At 37.1% G+C, this 24,419-nt stretch overlaps 1 protein-coding gene across 1 annotated transcript in view; it reads left to right on the top strand.

Moving 5' to 3' along the window:
- Positions 1-24,419, top strand: part of ANO3 (anoctamin 3) — a 158,030-nt gene that overhangs the window by 105,150 nt on the left and 28,461 nt on the right. Inside the window, exon 14 of the mRNA XM_033205367.1 lies at positions 15,611-15,647. Within this exon, the coding sequence (XP_033061258.1) occupies positions 15,611-15,647 (37 nt within the window). The remainder of the gene's footprint in view (positions 1-15,610; positions 15,648-24,419) is intronic.

Here is a 24,419-nt window from a genome sequence, read left to right as displayed (position 1 = left end):
TTTCTCCGTGTTGGTCAGGCTGGTCTTGAACTCCTGATCTCAGCTGATTCGCCTGCCTCGGCCTCCCAAAGTGCTGGGATTACAGGCGTGAGCCACCACGCCCGACCTACTTTGTATTTTTGATTCTAGCCATTCTAACTGGAATGAGGTAGCATCTTATTGTGGTTTTGATTTTCATTTCTGTGATGACTAGGGATGTTGAGCATTTTTTTCTTTTTTTTTTTTTTTTTACATACCTGTTGACCCTTTCAATGTCATTTTTTTGAGAACTACCTATTAAAATATTTTTCCAATTTTCTAATCAGGTTATTTGTTTTTTTGCTGTTATTTAAGTCCCTATATATTCTGCATGTAAACCCCTTGTCAGATGTATAGTTGCAAATATTTTCTGCCATTCTGTAGGTTGACTGTTCATTCTATTGTTTCCTTTGCTGTGTAGAAGCTTTTTAATTTGATGTGGTCCCATTTATCTGTTTTTCGTTTTGTTTCCTGTGCTTTTTGCAGTCTTTTTTAAAAAACATCATTGCCCAACCCAATGTCATACAGCATTTCCCCTATATTTTCTTCTAGTAGATTAATAGTTTTAGGTTTTACACTTGAGTCTTTAATTGCAATTGAGTTGATTTTTGTATATAGTGAAAGATAGTGTTGTTTTTTGTTTTTGCATATAGGTATTCAATTTTAGGTCCTAGGCCTTTTTTCAATAGATGACTGTTACTGATTCAGTTTCCTCACTCATTATTGGAGTGTTCAGATTTTCTATTTCTTCCTAATTTAATCTTGGTAACTTGTATTTGTCAAGGAATCTATCCCGTTCATCTATGTTCACAAAGTTTTTGGTGTATAATTGTTCATAATAGTCTCATGATGGTTTGTATTTCTGTGATGTCACCTGTAATGTCTCCTTTTTCATCTCTGATTTTATTTATTTAGGTCTTTTCTCTTTTTTCTGTGGTGAGTCTAAGGTTTCTCATATTTGTTAATCTTTTCAAAAAAAACTGTTAATTTTGTTGATTATTTTTGAAAACTTTGAAAGTCACTATTGTATTTATTTCTGCTCTAAGCTTTATTATTTACAATTTGGGGTTTCGTTTGTCTTTTTGTTCTACTTTTTTGAGCTGCATGGTCAGGTTATTGGGAATCTTTGTTTTTTATTTAGGCATTTATTTCTATAAACTTCTCTCTTAGAACTGCTTTTGCTGTGTCTCATAGATTTTGGTATGATGTGTTTCTAATCTCATTTGTCTCAAGTAATTTTTTAATTTCTCTTTTAATTTATTCATTGAATTATTGGTTATTTAGAAATACGCTGTTCAATTTTCACGTTTCTGAAATTTCTTAAGTTTTTCTTGTTTGTTTCCAGTTTTATAATATCGTGGTCTAAAAGGATACTTGATATGGTCTCTGTCTTCCTAAATTTCTTAAGACTAGTTTTGTGGCCTAACATGTGATCTGCCCTAGAGAATGTTCCATATGCAGTTGATTGAGAAGAATGTTTACTCTGCAGCTGTGGGATGGAATGTTCTGTAAATATCTGTTATGTCCATTTGGTCTATGGTGTAGTTTAAGTCTAATTTTTTTTGTTGGTTTTCTCTCTAGATTATCTATCCATTGTTGAGGGTGGGGTGTTGAAGTTTCCCACAATTGTATTGTAGTCTGTCTTTCTCTTACTTTATATCTGATATTATTTGCTGTACATATTTGGGTGCTCTGGTGTTAGGTGCATATATATTTCCAATTGTTATACCCTCTTGTTGAATGGATCTCTATATCATTATATAATTTTTTTTTTCTTTTTTTTGGTCTTTTAACAGTTTTTGACTTACAGTCTATTTCATCTGATATAAGTATGGCTCTTCCTGCTCACTTTTGGTTTGCATTTGCATGGAATATCTTTTTCCATGCCTTCACTTTCAGCCTACCTTTGTCTTAATGGTGAGGTGAATCTTTTGTAGACAGCATACAGTTGGATATATATTTTTAATCCATTTGGCTACTCAGTATGTTTTAACTGAAGAATTTGTTCCATTTGTACTCGCAGTTATCATTGATAGATAAGGACTTACTCCTGCCATTTAGTTAATGATTTCTTGGTTGTTTATAGATCATCTGTTTCTTTTGGTGTCTCTGTTTGTTTACCTCTGTGATTTGATGGTTGTCTGTGGTGCTATGCTTTGTTGTCTTCCTCTTTTCATTTGTGTAACTGCTGTAATTTCTTTCTTTCAGGCTACCATGGGGCTAACTTAAATAATCTTGTAGATATATTATTTTAAGCTGATGGTAACATAACTTTGGTCACATAAAAAATACCCTAGGCCAGGCGCGGTGGCTCACGCCTGTAACCCCAGCACTTTTGGGAGGCCGAGACGGGCGGATCACGAGGTCAGGAGATCGAGACCATCCTGACTAACACGGTGAAACCCCATCTCTACCAAAAATACAAAAATTAGCCGGTGCAGTGGCAGGCGCCTGTAGTCCCAGCTACACGGGAGGCTGAGGCAGGAGAATGGCGTGAACCCAGGAGGCCGACCTTGCAGTGAGTGGAGATGGCGCCACTGCACTCCAGCCTGGACGACAGAGCGAGACTCCGTCTCAAAAACAAACAAACAAACAAACAAACAGAAAAAAATACCCTAGACTTTTTCCCTCCCCCATAATTTATATTCCTGTCGTTTAATTTTTACTTCTTTATCTATTAGGTGTTCTTAAGCCACTAATTCTGGCTGCTGTAGTTTTTTATTTGAATTTAAACCTTTCATACTAGATGATTGAAAGTTTACATAGCACCATTATTTCAATGGATTATTCTGAGTTTGATTTATGAATTTATATCTACTATTAAGTTTTATGCTTTTACAAGTTTTCTTGACAATAATTATATTCTTTTTGTTTCCAATTGTAGCATTTTCTCTAGCATTTCTTGTAAGGCCAGTCTAGTGGTGATGAAGTCCCTCAGCATTTGTTTGTCTGGATAGGCCTTTATTTCTCCTTCATTTCTGAAGGATAGCTTTGATGTATATAGTATTATTGCCTGACAGATTTTTTTTTTTTTTTCCTTTCAGCACTTTAAATATAACAACCTATTTTCTTCTGGCCTGCAAAGTTTATGTTGAGAACTCTGCTGATAGTCTAATAGGGGCTTCCTTTATATATAACTTGAAAGTTTTTTCTTGCAGATTTTAGAATCTTCTCTTTGACTTTTGGCAGTTTGATTAATGAGTACTTTGAAGAGGATCATTTTGAGTTGAATCTAATAGGGGACTTTTGAGCTTCCTGAATCTATTCAGATATAAATACATCTCCCAATATTTGGGAAGTTTCTGTCTATTATCCTGTTAAATAGGCTTTCTGTGTCTTTCTCCACCTCTTCTCTCTCTAATAATCCTATAATGGGAACGTTTGTTCACTTAATGGTGTTTCATAAGTCTCATGGGCTTTCTTTATTCTTATTTGTTTATTTATTTTTTTCTGACTGGGTTATTTTAAAAGACCTGTATTCAAGCTTAAAAATATATTCTTTGATTCAGTGTGTTGTTAGAACTGTCAATTGTATTTTTTGTTGTATTTATTGAATTGTTCAGCTCCAAGATTTCTGTTTGGTTCTTTGTTATATATCCTTTTTGTTGTTGTTATATTTCTCATTCAGATCCTTAGTTATTTTTCTGATTTCATTGAATCATTTGTCTGTGCTCTCTTGTATCGCACTGCATTTTCTTAAGATCATTATTTACAATGCTTTTTCAGGAATTTCATAAATGTTCTTTTCTTTGGGGTCTGTCACTAGAGACTTACTGTGTTTCTTTGGAGGTGTCATATTTTCTTGCTGTTTTGTGTTTCTTGTGTCCTTATGTTGATATCTGCACATCTAGTGTAAATTTCTCTTTCTGGTTTTATAGAATAGCATTTGTAGGAAGAAACTGTCTTTGGTAGGTGGTCCCAGAGGAGCTTTGGCTTTGGTTCTGAGTGGAGTCTGTAATGTGATCTTCATGCTGTTTCTTTAGCTACAATACTTGTCAGTGATGTCTGTGATGTTGTCTCAGAAGCCTAGTGTATGGTTGACTATAAGGGCAATAATGTGGTTTTGCTTGGGGCTGGGGCAGCAGGCTGGATGTTAGCCAGACAAGGAAGCTGCAGAGGGCCAACAAGCTGTCTGGTGAGTTTCCTCCAGAGGCAGTGGCCATTTCCAGAGTGACTATCAGAAGCCAAGCACAGATGCTCATGGGTGCAGTGGCACTGGGTGGTTTTGCAAAGTTCTGTCTGAAGGGACAGGATCACCCCAGGACCACCTGTCAGGCCATAGAGGAACATGCATGCACTTGAGCCAGGCAGGCTGTAGCAAGCTGTCCTGGGGATACTGCTGCTGCAGGACCCGCTTTCAGGCTGTACATGAACATATGCAGGCACTGGGGAGGGGAGCCAGTCAGGTTGAAGCAGTTGCTTCTGGGGTGTATTCACCATAGGACTGGCTGTCAGGCTAGGTATAAGCACTCACAGGGTTGGCAGACTGTGCAGCGTAGGTGCGCATGGATGTGATGGCTAGCAGGCTGTTCAGCAGCTTTCCTGCTGTGCAGGTTCACCTGTTTATTGGAAGGTTGTGACACATGCCACATGGGTTTGGATGGCAGGGTCTCAGTCTTCCAATCTGGCCTATGTTCTGGGCAGCTGAGGTCATGGTACTGTAGGCACTGTGGTAGTATGATGGCAGGGCCTGAGGAATGGAAAGTCGGTAGCTGCTGATCCCCAGGGCAAGACACACTGTATACATGGGTCCAGGTTCAAAATAGTACTGTACCATAGCAGCCTAGGTCACAGTGTGGGAGATGCTCACGGTGGGCTCTTACAATGAAGCAATGCAGTTACACAGACCTCGGCTACTCTCCAGACTGGATTTGAGGCCTCTGAGGATTAGGGTCTCTCCTGTAGCAAGTATTGCTGGTGTTTGTGGTGGCAATGGGGACCACTGAGGATCTTTGGCTTATGTTTTCTCCATAGGAAGAAATCCCCCCCGACTCTAAGCTAATTCTGGTAAGGAAGAGACAGTGGTAGAGGTAGGGTATCTTCCTCTCTCTCTATGGTATCCTTGGTGTCTGTACTCCACATAGATTTTACCATTCCTCTGGTGCTGCCTAGCACACTACTTCAGTCACTTTAGTTACAATATAGTGGTTTATTTGTTGCTTTGGTTCCTTTTTGTTGGGGAAGGATGAGTGCCAGGTAACTGTAGTCAACCTTCTTTCTGACATCACTCTCTACATTTCTTTTTTTTTTTTTTGAGACGGAGTCTCGCTGTGTCGCCCAGGCTGGAGTGCAGTGGCGCCATCTCGGCTCACTGCAAGCTCCGCCTCCCGGGTTCCCGCCATTCTCCCGCCTCAGCCTCCGAGTAGCTGGGACTACAGGCGCCCGCCACTGCGCCCGGCTAGTTTTTTGTATTTTATAGTAGAGACGGGGTTTCACCGTGTTAGCCAGGAGGGTCTCGATCTCCTGACCTCGTGATCCGCCCGCCTCAGCCTCCCAAAGTGCTGGGATTACAGGCTTGAGCCACCGCGCCCGGCCTTCTTTTTTTTTTTTTTGAGATGGAGTCTGGCTCTGTCGCCCAGGCTGGAGTGCAGTGACCGGATCTCTGCTCACTGCAAGCTCCGTCTCCCGGGTTTACGCCATTCTCCTGCCTCAGCCTCCCGAGTAGCTGGGACTACAGGCGCCTGCCACCTCACCCGGCTAGTTTTTTGTATTTTTTAGTAGAGACGGGGTTTCACCATGTTAGCCAGGATCGTCTCGATCTCCTGACCTCGTGATCCGCCCGTCTCGGCCTCCCAAAGTGCCGGGATTACAGGCTTGAGCCACCGCGCCCGGCCACTCTCTACATTTCTATTCTATTCTATTTATATTATATTCTGTCAAAAGAACGTAACTTTTTCTGATCGTTTGAATATTTATCTCTGTATATAGGTGTTGATTTATAATCAGAAAAAACCTTGCTTTTAAAACGTCCTACTATTTATATAAAATGAAGAACAAATTAGGAATGAAATGCATTTTCTGTCTTTTTTTTCTTTACTTTATGAGTTATCCATATAACCACAGCCATATAAGTAGCAACATTAGGTCACTTTTTGAGTTTTGTCTTTTGCCAAGTAAAGAAAAGATTTATCAGTGGATGCAGCATCCCAGCACATATACACCATATTCCTTCTGTTCTCATGTGTGCTTCCCTCTCTCCCCTGGCTTTCACAATACTGTCCAAGCTTCTGTCAGTATATTATACACACACACACACACACACACACACACACACACACATATGTTTTTCAGTTCTTCAATGGTGCCTTTACTAAAATCACTCGACTTTGGACAAAAGCAAAGCAGAAATTTCCTATTTGACCTGTGTAATGCTGGCGATATCACTTAACATCTATGAGCTGTAATTTCTGGATCTTTTAAATGAGGGAGATAAAAATAACACATAGGGATATTGAAAGATTAAATGAGTAACCTCTCTAGTGCATAAAAGATGGTAATAAATGTTAACTTTCTCTACACTTGCTGCCCTTCGATATTTTAAAATTTCATTTCCCTTTATAAGACTACCTATACTCATATTTCCAATCGCAAAATACCAACTTTTACTTTTCTCCATTTTCTTCATCTTTAAGTTTGATCATTTGTTTCCCTTCAATTCAAGATATGAAAACAGTGACAGTCTTTTCTTTTTTCTTCCTAAATTCTTTATATCACATCTGCATTGATTGGTATTCATTTTTTACTCTTTTTAAAAAAAGTTTTCTATTACCCATTCATAAATATTTAAATGCTCAGGGCCATCTTTGGAGAGAAAGAGAATCACTGTTTTGTATTTTTCCTTTCTATCAAATATGTCTAGTAATATGAAAAAGTTTTTAAACATATTTAATTAATTCATGCAGAAATCATACCACTATGATAATTTTCAGTAATCTTATTTTTAAAATGTCTTACTCTTTTTAATGTCCTTTTAAGGTATGTAATTATTTTATCTTTTATGGCTATGAATTATAAAATCAGCACATTGATATTACAAAAAGTAGTGAAGTATAAAAACGTTGGAAATGCTAAATAAAAGCCACTTTCCTCAATTCATAATGCCACTCATCTCCCTTCTTACTGTAAACCTAATGGTACCTGTTGAGGTAATCAGTGTTAATGTAGGTTGGTACCAAAGTTATTGCAATTCTTGCCATTGAAAATAATGGCAAGAATCGCAATTACATTTGCACCACCCCAATAGTTTCATGTCCCTTAATTATCTTCTTCTCCCATTAATTATTATTGCCTTTATAGAAACACCCTGTGTTTCTGTTGTTTTGTTTTGTTTTGTTTGGTAAGTTGTTGCAAAGATATACTGATCTTCAAAACCATCTTGAATAGATTAATGAACTGGCTTAATATTTTTGAAGACAGGGAAAGGAAAATGAAGAAGCCAAATATGGTTAATTAAGTTTTACTTTAGAAGGCAAGCATGACAGCTCCTAGAACAGAAACTCCAGGTCCAAGATTCAGTACTTAGTTTCCACCTTATAAAATAATAAAATAACTATATTCTCAAATAAGCTGAAAACTTGTCAGACAGACCTCATGACAGAACCTGCATTGGAACAGAATGGGAGGTTTATCCTCAAATGTTTTCCTACAAAATAGTTCTTTTTTAAATGTTTTTAAAAACTTTTTTGAGATGGAGTCTCATTCTGTTGCCCAGGCTGGCGTGCAGTGGCGAGATCTTGGCTCACCACAACCTCTGCCTCCTGGGTTGAAGCGATTATCAGCCTCCCGAGTAGCTGGGACTACAGGCACGTGCCATCACACCCAGCTAGTTTTTGTATTTTTAGTAGAGATGGGGTTTCACCATGCTGACCGGGCTGGTTTTGAACTCCTGACCTCGTGATCCACCCGCCTCGGCCTTCCAAAGTGCTGGGATTACAGGCATGAGCCACTGTGCGCAGCCCAAAATAGTTCTTTATATTATCACTGACATTGCAGAAATCAAGATATGGCTGAAATTTTCATTGTTGAACCAGACTCCAGTTTTATATTATTCCAGTTACTTCTTAATGTTCAATCCCTTAAACTCTCACTCTTCTCCACCTCCTACCCCCTTCTCAGTTACCACACCTTCCCTGGAATCACAACTGGTTCTCATACCTACGGCTTTCTCTTTCTCTTATAAAGTTCCAGTACAACTTGCTCTTAAGTTATTTGTTTAATGAGGCTTAATGTATTATTTCCTCCAAAGCACTTGCATTTTACAGAAAACAAAGGCTGAACTCAGAAGGCAAGTGAGGAGAGTATTATTTGAATCATAGAAGCAACCTTTTGAGAGCCTCAACATCCCACCAGCTCCACTTAATTGAATACTAGAACCCATGTAACTTCTTAGTGCTATAAAACAATCATAGTTCCTGGGAGAAACCAGAAGCTACCTCCTATTTTTGTAAATATCTATTTCTACTTATTGGGCAATTTAGCATAAAGATTCAGGGATTTTGAGAAGTGGAATAGACCATAAATATTTCTCCTTTGCTTTTGCAACTAACTCAGGAGAAGATTATAAAATGAATTGAGTGCAAAGGAAGTGAACTATAATATAGCCAACATAAACAATGTAAGAAGATGGTTATATTCCTCAGATTTAATTAGTATAAAATAACAATGATCTTCTGAATTTATGCATTCTCTTTCTATTCAGGATGTTAAAGCACATCACAGATTATTAAATAGCCCTCTGATTCACCTGAATACACAGGATTAACCTGCGGATTTAATCAAGTAGGGCTAGATTAAAACCATTAATGTGAAATATTATACCATCAAAAGTATTCATTTAGAAAACGAAGTGCTACCTTTTGTTATGCTATTTTCAGACCAAAACAAAATAGACAGCTAATAAAAATATGCTTTTTGGTTGTTAATAGATTGACTACAGGATCCCTGTATCATCATTTTCTCCAAATGAAGGACTTAGATTAATATTTTAGTGATCAAAATTGCTTTTCAAATATAATCCATGTACATAGAATTACAAAATATAGACATGGAAAAATAGTTTAAATCAGTCAGACTTTTCTTTTTTTGATTAGGAACTTTTAACATAGTTCTGTTTCTGTACATAGCCAGAAACCTTAAACTAGTCCTTAATTATTTATTTTATCTCCTTAACAGTATCAGTGACTAACTGTTGTGAATTTTGCTTCTGTTACATTTTTCTTACTCATTTTTGCTCATCATCCTTGCTTCTCCTTCCTTAGTTCAGCTAGTTGTCATTTTTAGCTTGGACAGTTGCAGCAGGCTTCCAACTGGTTAGTCTTCCTGTCTCTAATCTAAACTCTTCCTGTCTCTAATCTAAACTCTTCCTATATCCCTTTCACAGGACTATTGGAAGAATCTTTTTTATATAGTAAATGTGATTACCATGTGCTTGAGGCTGTTTAATGGGTTTCTATTGTATTTACTGGGTATAAATTCTAAGTTCATTAGCCTGGCCTGGGAGGCCCTCCATTGTTTAAAAACCACTTTTCCATTCTCTTTTTGGCAAAAATTGTCTCTTGCTACCTCTCTTTCCAATCACTCTGTACTCCAAGCTACAGAACCACTTTTGCTTGTCCCCCAGGGAACTTTGCTGTAACCCTGTCTGTTTCTCCACAGTGCTTCCTGGAATGCCATTCTTAATTTGTCTTCTTGGCGAATATCTCTTTATCTTTGAAAATTACAGTTAAGGGTCACTTCCTTCATAAAGCATTTTTTTCAATAACGTATGTAGAATTGAATTTTGTGTTTATTCTTCTCGCAGGGTGTTTGGACGTTATTCCTCCAATCAGATTCTTCTGAAGAATTAAGCAACCCATTTTGTGACTATTCTTCTGTTACAGTGCTTAGGATATGTCATTTCTCCCATTATCAGAGCGTAAGCTCCTTATGAACAAGGACTGTAGCGTCCTCCTTTTTGTATGTCCAAGTCTTTAAATAAAGGCGAAATATTTTATTCACCACCTAGCATCTTGCTTACTGTATGTGCTCAAAATTATTTTTTGTTATTGGGATCATATTTTTAATGTATTTCAAGTTTGCAGCACTTATTTTAATTTACACTTATAACCAAAGACTATACATTTTCTAAACATTTCAGAATAGGTGGATCATAGCATTCCTAAATAAATATTTAACTGGGGAGAAAAATATGGGCTAAAACAATCAAAATTTGGTTACAAGTCCATCTTACAGGTCATGAAAGTAATTTAAAATAGTATTTTCTATTTTTACTATGCATCAAATCACCTGGAACACTTTTGAAAAACTAAAGATTCTCTTTTATTTTTAATTTTTTTGTTTTTTGAGATGGAGTCTCACTGTGTCTCCCAGGCTGGAGCACAGTGGCAGGATCTCAGCTCACAGCAACCTCTGCCTCCTCTATTCAAGCGATTCTCGTGCCTCAGCCTTCCAAGTAGTTGGGGGCACATCACCACACCTGGCTAATTTTTGCATTTTTAGTAGAGACGGGGTTTCACCATATTGGCCAGGCTGGTCTCGAACTCCTGACCTCAAGAGATCCACCCGCCTCAGCCTCCCAAAGTGCTGGGATTACAGGCGTGAGCCACCACACCTGGCAAAAAAACTATACAGATTCTTGAGTCCTGTTCAGAATCTCCTTTGTTGGGCTAAGAAATCTGTATTTAAAACAAATCATTCAAAGATACTGTCTAGTAATTCTTATCCAGCCAACCCCTCAAACAGCATTAGAAAATCATTAATTTAAGAGAGCTAAGGTAATTTCGATGCACAATCAAGATCAGAAATTACATCTTCCAAAATTAAATTACACATAATTTAATTTAACAATAGTCAAAATATCAATGTATTATTTTTAACATCCCTTTTTCAGGCATATAGCTAAACAACTACAAAGACAGAATTTGAAACTGAGAATTGCTCTTTCGTAAGCCTACCGTTTTTCTTCTTTATTTTGCTACCCTCAGAAAATGATATGCTACTTTAAGGTATCAAAAGTAGCATGGTACTATTATATCAGGATATGTTACTAAAAATATTTTAGTGAAAATTAAATATGCAAAATTATTCCAAAAATGCATATTCTTGTTGCTTGACAATTCAACTTTAACTAATTTTACCTGTTACAGCAGCATGACAGTTGCCTGGCCTCATGATTAAAGGGTAACTTTTAAGAAATTTATAGAAACATCAGAATAGAAGTACTCTTAGAGTTTGAAAAATCTGGAATTAGTCTAATTAAATCATTTCAGCATGGTGAAATTATTTTAATCAAAACTTAAAAGGTTATTAAAGTCAAATTTTATAAATATTAAATTAAATTTTATTAAAATTAAACTAAAATTAAAATCTTAATTAAGTCTAATTAATTTTTAAATGAAATAATGAACTCCTTTTGGTTTTCCTCCTCTCATTTTAAAATCCATGTACCATGCACAGAGCACTCTATAACAAAAAAAGAAGAAATCTTATCTACATTTGGCTAATGTAAGTAAGTACTCCATGTAGGTTCTGGACTTTTCTCCCTTGTTGATCCATTCCCATCTCTAGAGTCCAGAGCATACATCCCTATACTTCTTTCACGGGCCTGATCACTGAAGGCCTCAAAATACACCTAACTTTCCTTAATACCTGGTTACCACTGGTTACCAATTACAATGCAAATAGGCTATTGTGGATTGGGATGGATCAAAGGGTTGGACCATGCATCTTAACCAAGAAAAGAGGTAATGTCAAACGACTCATCTCATAAGAGGATTGGCTTTTTAATAAATGTATTTGTTTAGTTTGTTTATGTCTATGTCCCATAGTTTCTAGAAATTCAGACAAGTAGATTACTGGAAAATGGCAGGCTCTTTTCAATTCTGTAAAAGCTTGGAGTTTATTTTCACAGTGAAGGCTGAATTGTGGGGCCATGACTAAAAGACAAAAAGTTCTAAGACCCATGTAGAACCACCTATTATGCCCCCTCACAATAACCATGTCCTTTTCCTGCCTTTGCTGTTCTTTTTCTCCCAAACTGGTTTTTGCATAACACCCCAAACAAGGCATTACTGGGAAGATGGTGAAGTCTTAGCTGAGAATGAATTCTAAAATCCTTACCATGGCCTACTGTGCACTGAAAAAGTGTTTCCCTGTGAGATCGCAATGACTCATCTCTTACTACTTCACTGTCTTATTGCTGCCACTCCTTTCTTTCTAACTTCCCTGCCGTTCATGAAATACATCAAGTCCGTGCCAGTCTCAGAGCACTGGCATTCCCGTTTCTGTGTCTCAAAGATACTTAGCTGAGATTTCTGCTTGGCTCCCTCCCTCATTGCATGCACTTCTCTGCTCAGATGCTACCCTCTTGAAGAGGCTTTTCTGAATACTCTATAAAACAGTACTCTGTGTCTACCAAAACTCTCTATCCGCTCTGCCTGCTTTATTTTCCCTCAGAGCACTTTTCATCTCCTAACCAATTACATATTTTTTTGCCGTTTATCTCTACCCACTGAAATTTGAGTCCCGTGAAAGTAGAGATTATGTCTTTTTGATTCAGGTTTGTTTGGTTTCTAAAACACTAACTGATGCACTAGAAATTAATAATGAATATATTAACCTAATTAATATATATGAATAAGAGAATTTCAGCTTACTAAATGCATCAGTGGCTGATTTTTTTTTTTTTTTTTTTTTTTGAGACGGAGTCTCGCTCTGCCGCCCAGGCTGGAGTGCAGTGGCCGGATCTCAGCTCACTGCAAGCTCCGCCTCCCGGGTTCACGCCATTCTCCTGCCTCAGCCTCCCGAGTAGCTGGGACTACAGGCACCTGCCACCTCGCCCGGCTAATTTTTTTGTATTTTTTAGTAGAGACGGGGTTTCACCGTGTTAGCCAGGATAGTCTCGATCTCCTGACCTCGTGATCCGCCCGTCTCGGCCTCCCAAAGTGCTGGGATTACAGGCTTGAGCCACCGCGCCCGGCCAGTGGCTGATTTTTTAAAGTATAGGTTCTCCAATGTGTTATCCGGTGTGTATCAGGTAGGGCCCAGCCCTGAAGCCCTTTGTCGTCTTCCCCAACAAGCATTTACTCATTCCACTTTACACAATCACACACACATGCACACATTCACAGCTTGTTTGTACTGCCAAAGTGATTGCTGCCAGACACCATACAGTTGGGTATATTTAAGTCATTATTTACTTTGTAGTCTGTAGTTTGAGATCTAACAATTCACTCTGCTTGAACTGATTTTGTAGTTCATCAGTGATGTTGCCAGTCAGCCATAGCATTTGGGCCTTGGATGATGCAGGTTTGCAAATACCCCAGAAAGTCTTCCAAAAGCATTATGGCATCTTTTGTAATTTATAACTTTCTTCCCAGTGTTATTGTAACCCCCTAGTGCATCAGTTGCAGATATTTCCATCCTAAGTTTGCAGAGTGACTCCATGTGCTAGATATTAAGACAAAAATTTGAACAGGACTGGGCGTGGTGGCTCATGTCTGTAATCCTAGTACTTTGGGAGGCTGGGGCGGATGAGGATTTCGAGACCAGCCTGGGCAACATGCCCAGAAGCCATCTCTGAAAAAAAAAAAAAGAAAGAAAATGAGCCAGGCATCATGGTGGTGTGTACCTGTGGTTACAGCTACTTACTTTGGAAGCTGAGGTGGGAGGATCACCTGAGCCCAGGAAGTTGAGGATGCAGTGAGCTCTGATCATGACATTGCACTCCAGCCTGGGCGTTAGAGTCAGACTTTGTCTCAAAAATAAATAAATAGTTAAAAAGGAAATCGTTTATGTGACAAGGCACGATGTAGGTGGTGCTAGACAACCAAGATAGTCAATCCTGACTTTGCTACTTGCTTAGTAGAGCTGTCTCACCACTAAGGTGCCTGACATTCTAGGACTTAGTTTCTTCTTCTGTAGAATGGGAATCATTCTGTAGAATGGGGATCTGTGTAACAACATCGTTGTTAAGGAATAATAATATATGTAAAGCACTGTTTGGCACAAGCCAAATGGCAATTATTTAACTAGAACTAACTTTCAATCCCCACAAAGGAACTCAACTCAGTGCTAGAGTCATAGTGGGTGCTCAAGTACTATTTTTTGGGCGATCGAGTCTATCCTATTGTACTCCTTGGAGACCCTGCTATGTTTATCTCACTTAATAAATAGGACATGAAAAAGAACCCGTTATAGTAGGAATCTCTTGGTGTTCATGAGTTCACAGTAATCTTATCCTAAAATTTGAAAATTATAGTTTGTGTATAGCTAAAACAAAAACAAAGACAAAAAACCTGCACTAGGAGGAGAATGAGAGTATTGTACTCAGTGTAATCTTTCTGTCTCCAGATAACACTTTAAATCTTAGGAAGGGACAGATTTAAATCACAGCTGAGTAATGACAGTCATTTTACTGAAAGAACTCTCAGAGAAGGTGAACAACTTTTAATATGTCCAGATGCATACTTTTAATTTTTCGTGCCAACAGGCAAAGTTATTGGAAATGATAATCTAAACAATATTTTATGGAATTATGTGGTTATGAGGTAATAGTCACATGCACATACATATACCCACAAGTACTTCTGTCTATAGCGAATACTTTCCCAACTATATTTACTTGGAATGTTGTGAAATGTATGCCCTTTCCTTGAGTCTATGTAAATATTGGTCAGAGTATACAGCAGAAGGGAAAAGATGGCAGAAGAGGAAAAATATTATCAGAAAAATCTATTGTGACTTACAGATTCAACAGATTTGACTTATGCATCTGTTTTAAATAACTACAAAAATAAATTTGTTCTTTACAAATACAAATGTATACAGTCTTTTGTCATAGTTTAGAAATTTCTTTATCAGTAGTACAGAATTCAGACTTCCATTTCACCTTCCAGTGTAGTAAAAAAAACTATGATTTTTTTTTTTTTTTTTTTTTTTTGAGATGAAGTCTCCCTGTGTCGCCCAGGCTGGAGTGAAGTGGCGCGATCTCCACTCACTGCAAGCTCTGCCTCCCGGCTTCACGCCATTCTCCTGCCTCAGCCTCCTGAGTAGCTGGGACTACAGGCGCCCGCCACCACGCCCAGCTAATTTTTTTGTATTTTTAGTAGAGACAGGGTTTCCCAGTGTTCGCCAGGATGGTCTCTATCGCCTGACCTGGTGATCCGCCCGTCTCGGCCTCCCAAAGTGCTGGGATTACAGGCGTGAGCCACCTTGCCTGGCCAAAAAACTCTGTAATTTTGAGTTCAAATCTCAGCTCAGCCATTGATTAGCTGAATGACTTTTAGGGACTTTTTCTCATTTCTTGATTTACAAAATGAAAATGAAGATAGCTACCAGAAAAAATTCATTATTACAGATTACAAGTGTATCTACACACACATATATGTTCACTCACATTTACATTCACATGTATATCAATTTTATTCATGTATGTTTATATAAAACCTTACATGCTAAGTTTCAATACGTTTCTATTTAATGTAAAATATAACCACTGTATGACATACATTATAGATGTTTTTTCAAATAGTGTAAATACCAGCCTTTTCCAAAAGAGAAGAATAATGTTCACTATGTATTCTCTTTATTTCAGGCTTATGAAAAAATTGCTTACCTCCTCACCAATTTAGGTAAGTCCATTTTTCTTCACTCTTTAGTCAGAAAATAACATATGGACATGTCAATCTGTAGTTACTTTATATTATGTAGCATTTTAATAACTGCAATTATTTAAGTATTTACCAATAGAAAGGAGGGGGTAGTACAGGAAGTTGGTCTATATTGAATAATAAGAGAGAGAGGCAATGCATGTACTTACAAAATATTTTTACTAGAAATCAGCACACCTACTTCTTCCTACTTAGGAGTGCTTGCTTCTCCAACTTTTCAGTTCTTTGGGTTTTTCCTCAATATTTATTTTTTATCAAAGTGTTATACTACATGTACACATTTTAAAATCCAAAACAGTATTAAGAGATTTACAATGAAAACCAATCCTTTACCACATCACCCATTCCTAGTTTCTATGCCAGAGGAGCTACTTTTTAACTGTTTTTCCTTTCTTTTTTTTTTTTTTTTTTAATGGAGTCTTGCGCAATCGCCCAGGCTGGAGTGCAGTGGTGCCATCTCAGCTCACTGCAAGCTCCACCTCCCTGCTTCACGCCATTCTCCTGCCTCAGCCTCCCGAGTAGCTGGGACTACAGGCGCCGCCACCATGCCCTGCTAATTTTTTGTACTTTTAGTAGAGACGGGGTTTCACCGTGTTAGTCAGGATGGTCTCGATCTCCTGACCTCGTGATCAACCTGCCTCGGCCTCCCAAAATGCTGGGATTACAGGTGTGAGCCACCACGCCTGGCTACTTTTTAACATTTTTATCTGCTTTTTTTTTTGTTATTTCCCACCGTGTTTCCATGTAATATCCTTCTATTGCCATTATTGGATTTTATCTTTTGATAGCTATTGGCTTCCCATTATAAAAGTATGAATTATTAAGACTTAGGTCTTAATGTTCCCTGCAGTGCCCTGTCCCCTCACACTCCATCTTTCACTATCTGATAAACACAGTTATTTCTCCTCCTTTCAAGGTGGATATATCAGCATTTTTAGCCAAATTAATCATTAGTCTTCACATCATTATGTCTCTGTAACTATTTTCATACCTACAACACAGTATATTCTATAATTGTGTGTGTGTTTTGTACCATTTCTGTATTTTTTAAGCTAACAATGACCCCTTTGTTTGCTTTTTTTAACATACTTTTCTTTATCCCAAAGGTTTTGCCAAGACTCCTAAATTTTCTCTGAATATATTCAAACACATCGAGTATTATAACTTGATTTTCTTCTTAGAGTTACCCTCTCAAACTATCTCCTCCAAACTAGATGGGTTATTTTCTAGGCTTGTAGCCAACTGCATCTAGACTTAACTTTCATAAGCACTCTGGGAATTCCTTTTATATTTTTCTATAATTTGGATACTATTTACTAAATCCTATGTCTTATTCCTTCTTGGCTCAATTCCTTATTTTGCTATTTGTAAGTAAGCTTCTTAAAACTGTGTGTATCTGAAAATGTCTCTATTCTAGCCTCAAACTTGATATCCAGTGTTCCTGGGTATGAAATTCTATGTTAGAAGTACTGACCCATTTGAATTTTGAAGGAACTTCATTTTCTTCTGGATTCCAGCATTGTTACTGAGAGCTCTACTACCATTCCTATTCGCAGTCCTTTGCACAGGACCTGTTTTGATTTTGTTTATTTGTTTATACTCTAGCATAATTTTGAATCTTTTCTCATTTTGAGATTTCACAATGATGTACTTTGGTGAAAACCTTTTATCATCTGTTATGCCGGATACTTAGTGCATCCCATCAATTATTGATATCCACTGTGTCCTTTGGGAAGTAGACACTGAGATGGAGTTTGTAATGCAAGAGATTTCTTAGGGGAAAACTCCTGAGGAAGGGAGCAGGACTGGATAAGAAGAGCCTCAGACAACAATGCGGATCTGATGGTTTTAACCAATCCAATGGAGAGCTCTAGAACAAATATTTCAAATAAAGATTTAGAGGAATCCAACATTGGATATAATTGAGTATAATTGGCCAAGACCTAGTACCCCTCTCATTCTGAGTCACTGGTTGGTTGTTGCTTGGGAAGAGCAAGACCTGAGCATAAAAGCTGAGGCATAGGATGAGGGTGGAAACAGCTAGAGGCTTGGAAACAGCTGGAGGCTGTCAGCTGACTGTACTCCTTGCACCTGAACAGCAAGTTCTTACTGATGGGAAATCCTAGTGGCAAACTTCCACTGCTGCCATAATCTGAAAACTCAGAAACTTCACTTCCAGGAAATTTTTGTATATTCTTTGTTAAATAATTTCCTTCTATTAAAAATCTTTCTGAAACTCTTTACGTTCAGATGTTTCTTATCATATTCAATAGTTATTTTTTTCTTTCTTCATTTTCTATGATTTTTGTTGGGATTTCTTCAAGATAACCTCAACCTTATCTTCCAAGTATTCTCATGAATATTTTATATTGGCTCATGCTTTACATTTTCTAGAGTTATTTCCTGTTCTCTGAATGTCCTTTTTCTATGTCATCCATTTCCAGCCTCACAGATGCAGTGTCTGAAGTACGCAATATAATGTAATTGTTAAGAGCGTCATTTCTACAGTGAGAATGCATGAGTTGAAATCTTTGCACCATAACTTACATTATCAGTAGTTGCACAGTAATAATCAATTATTTTATTCTCTTGGTTTCTCAAATTCTTTTATATATATATATATATATATATATATACAAGGAGATAGTGTCTGTGCTCTGGAGCTAACATTGGAGAAACAATGTTGTGAAAGGGGAAAACAGCAGACTTTGGAGCTGGATATAGCAATGAACATTTGGATTGCCCCATTATGACTGTGTAACTATCAGCAAGCTTTTTCCTCTCCCTGTTCTCTCTTCTTCTCCACTCCTTCTCCTCTTCTTCCCACTCTTTCTCCTCCCTCTGCTTCTCCTTCTTCTTTACTTTTTGGATCTTCGGTTCCTCACTGGTAAAATGACAATAATAATAGTTCCTATTTCACCATTGTATGTTGACTGCCTGACACATGACAGGTGGTTCAATCAATAGCAATGATCCAGTTCATTGTTCTTCCAACCCTTTGAGCTGCATTTTCTTCAGTTAGGTAACAAAACACTAGCTCTGTTCCTTACATTCATTTGCTTTTAAAGTACCCTATACCCAGGATTGAAGCAAATCTAAGGAGAATGATTTGGGGAAATCATAATTAATAGTAGGAAACAGAACAGTTATATGTGCTGAGTACCAAGAAATGTCAAAGTTTTCACTTGATATTTGATTTTTTCCTCTATAACCTGGTGATGATTTATATCTGTTGATTCATCATTTAACTAATAATGGACTATATTAGTTTAAATGAATAAAAAATATTGATAGTTTGATTAAAATAATAGAATCTATATTATGTCTGTGTGTGTGTGTGTGTGTGTGTGTGCGCGCCTGACATTATATTCTGTTTAATTTTTGGCTGTGCTAATTTGTGCTTCAAAACACAAATGAAAAATTAAGTTTTACTTCTCAGAAGAGGTCATATGGTATTTAAATAATTCTTTAAAACTTGCTGTTTCTTGATTTATTTTTTCCAAATATTTCAAAAACTACAAAGCAAAAAAGATAAAGCTTAAATTCTATTACATTTGTTTTTTAACATGGGAAAAATTAAAAGCATTTACTTCAAAGTGATTTTTTTGAACTTTGGTTTCATGGTTGTTGAGAATTAGATCAGGATGGCTGTTAGTTGTTCTTAATAATGAACTGTCTATGTTAAAGATAAATTGGGATTCGAAGGAACAAATTAAGCCAACTAATGAAAAGAGTTTTGACTTTGTCAAACAGGGGTCAAAAGTACCTCACAGTGTTACAGTCATAACACACAGTAACTTTCTACTATACACACTATTAATTCCAAGGAACAAATTAAGCCAACTAATGAAAAGAGTTTTGACTTTGTCAAACAGGGGTCAAAAGTACCTCACAGTGTTACAGTCATAACACACAGTAACTTTCTACTATACACACTATTAATTCCAAGGAACAGAGAAATTAACAGTAAAAAGCAAGGACTGATTACCTTACTGGGTGACTGCATCTCGTAACTAGCTTTTCATCCATAACTAGCTTCATTAGGTAAAAAGTAAGAGATATTTTGGCCAGAAATACGTTATCCTAGAAATAGCACCTATATCCTTAGTGTTCAGTATTTGATTCCTCCTCTGAGTTAAAAGCCAATTCAAAATGATCCACAATGTGCTATATTTGTGAATGGAATGGTGTTGAAGAATAAAAGTTTTCTTCCTGGCAGCATAGACCCTAGATTAAACCTCAAAGTTATCATCATTGCAGTAACTTCCATTGTTTCAGTTTTCTCTTGCCACATAGCCATTTACTCCAAACTTAGTAGCTCAGGACAACAACTTATTATTTTTAATGATCCTACAATTTAGATTAGGCCCTGCTATGTGATTTTTCTCCTCCATGTGGTGTCTACTTGGGCTGGTGTGTAAGAGGTCCTCTTCAATCACGTCTGTTTCCTCATACGGAATTATTGGGATAGCTGGTGTCTTCCACCTTCTTCTCTATGTATCTCTACCTGCCTAGCTTGCTTAATAGGACATCTTACATGTCAGCTGGCTTCCAGGAAGACAAGCCCCTATACACAAGTGCTTATCCAGCTTCTGCTTGCATTTTACTTGCATATCCAGTCTCCTCTTGGTGAAGGCAAGTCAGAATCAAGGTTGGAGGCAAATACACTAGGGTATGTATACTTGGAGGAGTGGTTCACTGTGGACGCAGGTTTAAATGCAACCAATGTAACAATACTCCACTTCTAGCAAAATGCCTTTCTGCTGGGAACATTGTAATCTTCATCAGAATATGTAAAGCAACTGAGTAGCACTCAACATGTCTCCAACTTGGTACATCATCTTACTACCATTTAGAATGATTTCCCCCAGTAAAATCTTAGTAACCTTTTCTGGTGTCAGAGCTTGCTTCTGTGAAACCTTTGTTGACTTCTTGATCCTTCACTCTACAATGTTCCTTTAGCTGTTTGTGATTCCTTTCGTTACTGCATCTATTACATTATTCTGATCTATTATCTATCTAATCTATCAATCTATCAATCAATCTATCTATCTATCTATCTATCTACTAAAAATTTCTTACAGCCAAGAAATGAATGTACTTACTTCTGATTCTTTCAGTCCTTAGGTACAAAGTTTGGCATGCATTCATTCATAAAAGAAATATGTGTGGAGGACCTAATATTTTAGACAACGTGATAGGGAGACAGACCATTAGACTATCAAGATGCCTTATTTCTTTAATAAACTGTTGAATTAAATCTGCTATTTTTTGTTTCTTTTGAGACAGAGTTTCACTCTTGTTGCCCAGGCTGGAAGGCAATGGCACAATCTCGGCTCACCGCAACCTGCACCTCCCAGGTTCAAGCAATTCTCTTGTCTCAGCCTCCCGAGTAGCTGGGATTACAGGTGCGCACCACCACACCTGGCTAATTTTGTATTTTTAGTAGAGACGGGGTTTCTCCATGTTGGTCAGGCTGGTCTCGAACTGCCAACCTCAGGTGATCCACCCACCTTGGCCTCCCAAAGTGCTGGTATTACAGGCATAAGCCACCGCACCAGGCCTAAATCTGCTATATTTTATCTAGGAATTTCCAATGAGATTTTAAGTAAAAATAGTTTGTAGATTTTTACTTGCCCTGTCTTTGAGGGGTTTTAGTGTCAGAAATTATGCAAATCTCACAAATAACAAGAAGATAGGTTCAGTCCCATACCATAGCATCAAGTGTAGATAGTATCAAGTGTAGATAGTATCAAGTCTGTTCCAGTATGAAATAGCAGCCTAGTACACACTTGTCAGAAGAATGGATGAAAAATTAATAATCATAAATATGTTAAGAATGGCCCACAAATAAATGGTTGAATATAACATTTAGAGGTATGTGGTTCTTCTTATATAATTAAGAATTACAAAAAAACAGAGTTTAAAACTTTAATTTTCTTGACAAAGTTTTAAAGTATTATTTTTCTTCACTGGCATTTCTCATAGGACAATTTGGAGCACTTTACATCTTCAGTTTGGCCTCTCATAGAAGGGTCACTTTAGTTGGCCACATAGATTCCTGCATTATTGTCGCTTGACACTAATCAGGAAAACATGAACTTTCAGAGAAAGTCTTATTTTGGGAGGTTGAAGTCTATTACTAAATCCTATTTTAGGATATCCAAACTACCCAAACACTTCTCTTGTGTACTTGTGGCTTTTATTCTCACACAGTTTTATAAAAACCAGTTTATAAGGCATTTAGATAATTATGTACTCTTTAGTTTGTTACAGGCCTAACCACTCGTTACTGTATTAAACCAAAACTCTCTCCCCCTAATTGTTAAGTTTTTGGGCCTTGAAGGCATTTAGTCTTATGCTACTAGACTTAGTTGAGATACAGTTTTATTTTCTTTTATTACATTGTTGAGTAAGGAATTCTGTGGTAAATTTATAAATGAAAGTGGGTTATAGTGTCCTTGCATTGGCCTTGTTATGCTGTGCTGTGTTAAGTCAATATAACATTAGTCTTACCAAGCAAGTTGAATTACTTTAATTGTTTTACATTTTTCTGAAATATACAAAAGGCAAATTTGTTATTTAATTAGAGTTTCATAGAATCAACCCATGTGACTATCCAGGCATTATGTCATTCTGAGGTAGATGTTTACTTTTTTTTTTTTTTTTAGTTAATGCACTGATAATTAGTTTTTTGAAGAGTACCTACTTATTTCTGAGCCATTTTTTCAAAAGTCAAAGTCCTATTTGTGTAGGTAGTTGTTTATTATATATAAGTGTTTTGTCAACTGAAAATTATTGATAGATGTTTAGCAATGTTAATCTCTTCAGTGAAGTGTTTATACATCTTTTATTTGGGGTGGTGGACTCCTCTCTTTTCTTATAACTGGACTTCATAAATGTTAGTCAATATTACATGTTCAAGAATCATTCTATCTATTTTATTGAAGATTTTAAAACATTTTATTGTTGATTTTTACTCTTTCATTTTACTTTATTTCTGTTTATTTTATTGTTCTTATAGCTTCTTTGAAGGAAAAACTAAAATATTTGTTTCTATATAAGGCAATATTTATACATTAAAAATAAATAAAATAGTGAGAATCATGATCAATATAACAAATGGAGAAGAAAAGATAAAACAAATCATTAAACAAATTTTAAAAAGTGTGTTTGTATTTATCTCCAGATCTATCTATCCATCCATCTTTCAATTATCTATAAGAATAATTGCCATTTGAAAACTGGGACACAGATTGAACTTCAAAAAATAAAATCCAGCTAGATGATAATGAAAAGAAACACAACTACATTTAAAAAGCTGAAAAATGACTGACACTCGCGGAGTAGGAGCATATATCAAGAAAATAGTAACAATAAAATCAAATGTCACCAGGTTAATATTAGAGAAACTAGAGGGAAAGAGGAATACTTCATACTAGTAAATGAACTAACATGTCAGTATAATAATCATGATCTCTATGCATTTTTAACAAGCTTTAAAATACAGATAGCAAAAAAATGATAGAAATGAACAGAAAAATCCATAGTCAAAACATAAGTAAAGATATACAGTATTTAAGCCAGTCATGGTGGCTCACGCCTGTGATCTCAGCACTTTGGGAGGCCGAGGCAGGAGGATCATTTGAGGTCAGGAGTTCAAAACTAGCCTGACCAATATGGTGAAACCCTGTCTCTACTGAAAATACCTCCCCACCAAAAAAAGTTAACCAAGCATGGTATCGGGCGCCTGTAATCCCAGCTCCTCGGGAGGCTGAAGTAGGAGAATCACTTGAACCCGGGAGGTGGAGGTTGCAGTGAGTTGAGGCTCCATCTAAAAAAAAAAAAAAAAAAAGATACACAGTGTTTGACTATCATATCTAACAACCTTCTTTAAAAATATGTACAAACCAGACCGGATGCGGTGACTCAATCCTGTAATCCCAGCACTTGGTAGGTTGAGGTGGGCAGATCACCTGCAGTCAGGAGTTCGAGACCAGCCTGGCCAACATGTTGAAACCCCATCTCTACCAAAAAGTACAAAAATTAGCCGGGCATGGTGGCACATGCCTGTCATCCTAGCTACTCAGGAGGCTGAGGCAGAGGTTGTAGTGAGCCAAGATTGTGCCATTGTACTCCAGCCTGGTCAACAGAGTGAGACTCCCATCTCAAGAAAGAAAAAAATATATATATATATAATGTATATATTTTATATATATAATACATGTCTGTATGTATACACACACACACATACACACAAACCATATGCCCAACAGGAAAACAAATATTATTTCATGCACTTGATACATTAACAAAACATCTACACAATTTAGCCGCAAATGACATCGAAACTTTTTGCCTCAAAGCAGAAATCAGGCAGGACACATTTGTGGACAAGGCTGAAATAAAATTAGAAATGAAGAACCAAAAATAACCTACACAATAAAAATTACCTAAAAATCTACATCCTCTTTTCTAAATAAGTTTTGTGTTAATAAACTAAATTTATAAACTAGAGAGAAACAACAGTGAAAGCATGACATGTCAAAATCTGTGGGGACAGGTTCTTACTGACTATTCTTACTGAGGCACACTTGCCAGTCATCTTCTGGGTGGCCCACAGACCCTTCCTACTTTTGGCACCTACCACCTTTGAACTTGGAGTTCCCCAGGACCTCTTTCTTCCTCCTTCCATGTGATTGGGCTCGTGCATACGTTTAGCTTATGTTTTCC

This window comes from Trachypithecus francoisi, unplaced genomic scaffold (genome assembly GCF_009764315.1).
Source record: "Trachypithecus francoisi isolate TF-2019V2 unplaced genomic scaffold, Tfra_2.0 Lachesis_group8, whole genome shotgun sequence".
Lineage (NCBI taxonomy): Eukaryota > Metazoa > Chordata > Mammalia > Primates > Cercopithecidae > Trachypithecus > Trachypithecus francoisi.
Note: the sequence above shows the minus strand (reverse complement) of the source record. Positions and strands in the feature narration are given on the sequence as shown.